Source organism: Pinus tabuliformis, chromosome J, assembly GCF_031772625.1.
Source record: "Pinus tabuliformis cultivar Carrire ecotype Pingquan chromosome J, CPIR1, whole genome shotgun sequence".
In the NCBI taxonomy this organism is placed as follows: Eukaryota; Viridiplantae; Streptophyta; class Pinopsida; order Pinales; family Pinaceae; genus Pinus; species Pinus tabuliformis.
In genome coordinates this window covers 347,099,623-347,103,036 of record NC_142295.1, presented here as the reverse complement: position 1 = coordinate 347,103,036, position 3,414 = coordinate 347,099,623, and the positions used below count along the sequence as shown (strand labels likewise).

The 3,414-nt window shown below is 37.6% G+C and overlaps 1 protein-coding gene across 1 annotated transcript; it reads left to right on the top strand.

Moving 5' to 3' along the window:
- The first annotated feature begins 1,898 nt into the window (after nucleotides 1-1,898).
- On the top strand, nucleotides 1,899-3,164 carry LOC149227172 (histone H1-like). The gene is made up of 2 exons (XM_089375447.1): nucleotides 1,899-2,133; nucleotides 2,216-3,164. The coding sequence occupies exons 1-2, from the start codon at nucleotides 2,032-2,034 to the stop codon at nucleotides 2,798-2,800; spliced, it is 687 nt and encodes a 228-aa protein (XP_089231573.1). The 5' UTR covers nucleotides 1,899-2,031; the 3' UTR covers nucleotides 2,801-3,164.
- Nucleotides 3,165-3,414: the final 250 nt, after the last annotated feature.

Genomic DNA, 3,414 nt, shown 5'->3' with positions numbered 1-3,414 from the left:
TAAGGCATTCACACTTTGAACCATTGATTGGATCAACCACTAATTAACGTTAAGACTCGTTCAACTCAAATGTTCCAATATTTACCTTAGGGAAATTCCTTGGATTGTGCTCATGGTATTCTTTTTGAAACCTTAGTCGTTGTCTCATAACTGGGAGCATCCAACAAACTGCTCTGACGAAGCAAGGAAAGAGTGCAACACTACCTCAATGTCACTTTGTGAAGGATGACCATGCCATTGCTCCAACATAGGGGACATCAAATTTTCTTTGCCCATAACTTCAAGCAACTTTATCACCACATGCTTAAGGACCTCCAAGACCTTTACAAGCCTCGTCAAACCTTTGCAGCACACTTGACCATATCATAAACCCTATTGACTTCAATGCCAACTTCAACTAGTTGACAAACTCCCCAAGGTTGACATCAATGCCAACACCATGCTGCCAACGAAAAACCTAATAGTGCTTTTCATCTAATCATAGTCCCCATAGACAATAATAAAGCATTGGTCACATAATTTATTAAGGTTGATTTTGTGAGTAATTAGAAATGATGCATTGCTTAAAACACACTTGTCATCACCTACTATGGTCCCATAGATGACATGGGTTGTTGTGAATATAATCTATTGAAATTTTTTGAGCCCAAACTAAGACATTACCTTATATAATACATATTGAAGGTAAACTAAACATTCATTAAAAAAATAAAATGTTATTTGTAAAAATTGATATTAATAAAAAAATACAAAAAACAATAATAAATATCTTATTAAAAAGACACCGTGAAAATTTTATTCACCATTCCAATAATAACAATAATAAATATCTTATTAAAAAGACATGTGAAAATTTTATTCACCATTCCAATAAAATTAATGATACAGTTTGAGTGGGCCTAATGGTTAAGAGCATGTGTTTCTTCCTAAGAGGTCAAATTAAGAGCATGTGTTTCTTCCTAAGAGGTCAAATGTTCAAAACCAAAGGGGGGTAGAGTATGAATGCCTTCGTAGACTTGACTGTGAAATCGTTGTGCAAAGGTCCCTTGTCCCACAAAAAAAAGGGGTCTCATACGCAATCGTTGTGTGGTTGTCCCACAAAAAAAGGGGTCTCATACACCAATTTGGTGTTTAGCTTAATTGTGACCTTAAAACTGGATTGAAAAATGAAAGAAGAGATAGCAACTATAACATGGTTATACTTTTGAAAATATTTTAAAGATGAAATACATATCAAGGAAAAGATTTTTATATGAAAAAGATAGAGAGAAAATGGATTTTATGTAGAAATTTTGTTTTATATATAAAATAAACTATAGGTAGAGTAAAATATTCTTTGAGGTTGAAGGTTAGGTAACGATTAAAATTGAAGTAATCATAATAATACATCAATATGAATTCAATTTAGTGATGGTTAGCCTAATAAGCCTTTCCAATCCTCCAAAATAATTCAAATAACTTATATTTTAATACTCTTTAAAAAAAATTAACTAAAATATTTTTAATGCATAAAACTAAATTGATTGGACAGATAATTCCACGAGTTATTGAAGAAAACAGAGGAAACATGTATGCTTATCGTACAAAAGGAACTTTGACCACCTCATTTAGGTAAGGTATATATGTTTCAAGCACCCTAGGCAAAGTTAATAAGATTTCTTTTTAATAAAATTTTAAATCATTATTTCGTCGAGTACGGTGAGATTTCTTGCAGAGAATTTCAAAGGCCGACAGCGAAACCTATTTGAAGGTCGATCCGTGGGAGGATGGTCGGCCCACTCACGACCGTCGGATCAACTGCATGGCGAAAAGATGAGCCGTAGACTTGCCGCCCACCCAGGGAGCGGTGAGCATCTCCAGTTACCCTCGCCTTCCCCTCTATATATGACCAGCAATAACAACCCATTTTGTATCATCCGAAGTTCGAACGGTTTTTGTCTCTCGATTTGTGTTTCTATTTTCGATTTGTCTGTGAAGATCTTGTTTTCTTGTTTCTTGATATCATTTTTATTGTAGTTCTTCAGCAATTTGATGGTATTAACAATGGCTTCAGCTCAGACAACTGCAAAGCCTGTAGTCAGCAATGCTTCTCAGGGATCGAAACCGCTGCCTTCTCATCCCACATATTTTCAGGTTTCATTTCTTGGCCTCTGAATTTTTTTTCATCGCATTAGATTTTGAATGCAGGGGTCTCAATTTCCCTTTTTTCTTGCAGATGAGCACGGAGGCGATTACTTCTTTGAAGGAGAGAACCGGGTCTAGCCAGTATGCCATAGCAGCCTATATTGGCAGCAAGTACCAGTCCCAACTCCCTGCCAATTTCAAGAAGCTGCTAGCCGTTCAGTTGAGAAATCTGGTCAAATCTGGCAAGCTCACCAAGGTCAAGAACTCCTTCAAGCTTTCGGAGGAACTGAGGAAGCCTGTGAAGCCGAAGGCGGCCAAGCCTGTAAAGGCTAAAGCCCCGGTCAAGAAGCTCGCAGCTAAGCCCAAGGCAGCCCCTGGGCCCAAGAAGGGTTTGAAGTCCTCCAAAACCCCTGCCAAAGCAGCCGCGGCTCCTAAAGTCTCCAAGCCGAAGGCAGCAGCGCCTGCTAAAAAGGCGGCACCTGCGAAGAAGGTGGCTCCTGTCAAGGCTGTAAAGAAAGTGGCTTTACCGAAGCCCAAGAAGCTTGCCCCTGCTAAGGCTGTAAAGAAGGTGGCTTTACCGAAGCCCAAGAAGCTTGCCCCTGCCAAGGCTGTTAAGAGGGCAGCTTCTGTGAAGCCGAAGAAAGCGGCCCCTGCTGCAAAAAGGGCCAAGAAATGAGGTTGGACGGTTACATTTTTAAGTGCATTCAAATCTGATATTTGAATTGACTAAACTGTAATTATAAATTAATTTTAATTAGGATTGACATCGAGAAGTAGAAATGGGTTCATGTATTTAGTAGTGCTGAATTATCATTGAGTCAAAGCCAACTGGTTGATTGCTCTGCCCTGTACCAAACTGTTGTTAGATTATTATCCTTCTAAAGTTGATTAATGGCTTTGTGTAAGCAGCATGCTTGTGGTTTTTGCTGTAATATAACATTAATCCTTGTCAAGAAGGGTATTTGTAGGCCATGGAATTTCTGGATTTTATTGTGGTTGACATAGCTCCCTTGCATTATAAATTAACAAGTTTTGTGATAGTGAACGAATTTCCCTTCTATAATGCAGGTGCAATCTATTTGCTATAATGTAATTGCAATCTATTAAAAAAGGTTACCAAACAATTTCCCAAATTCTACTATTTTACTCTTAAAAAAGGTTACCATCATAATTATAACATGAATCATAAACAAATAAATATGCATTCATGGGAAGATAAACCCTAAGTAAATGGAGAAAAGTGGTGTCATTACATTAACAAAGTGCTTATAATTGATGTGGCACCTTCAT

Bases quoted from the DNA above. Each gene is read 5' to 3' on its own strand.
- LOC149227172 (XM_089375447.1), top strand. From the start codon at position 2,032: ATGGTATTAACAATGGCTTCAGCTCAGACAACTGCAAAGCCTGTAGTC. The intron at 2,134-2,215 runs GTTTCATTTCTT...TTTTTCTTGCAG, and splicing joins CTCATCCCACATATTTTCAG to ATGAGCACGGAGGCGATTAC.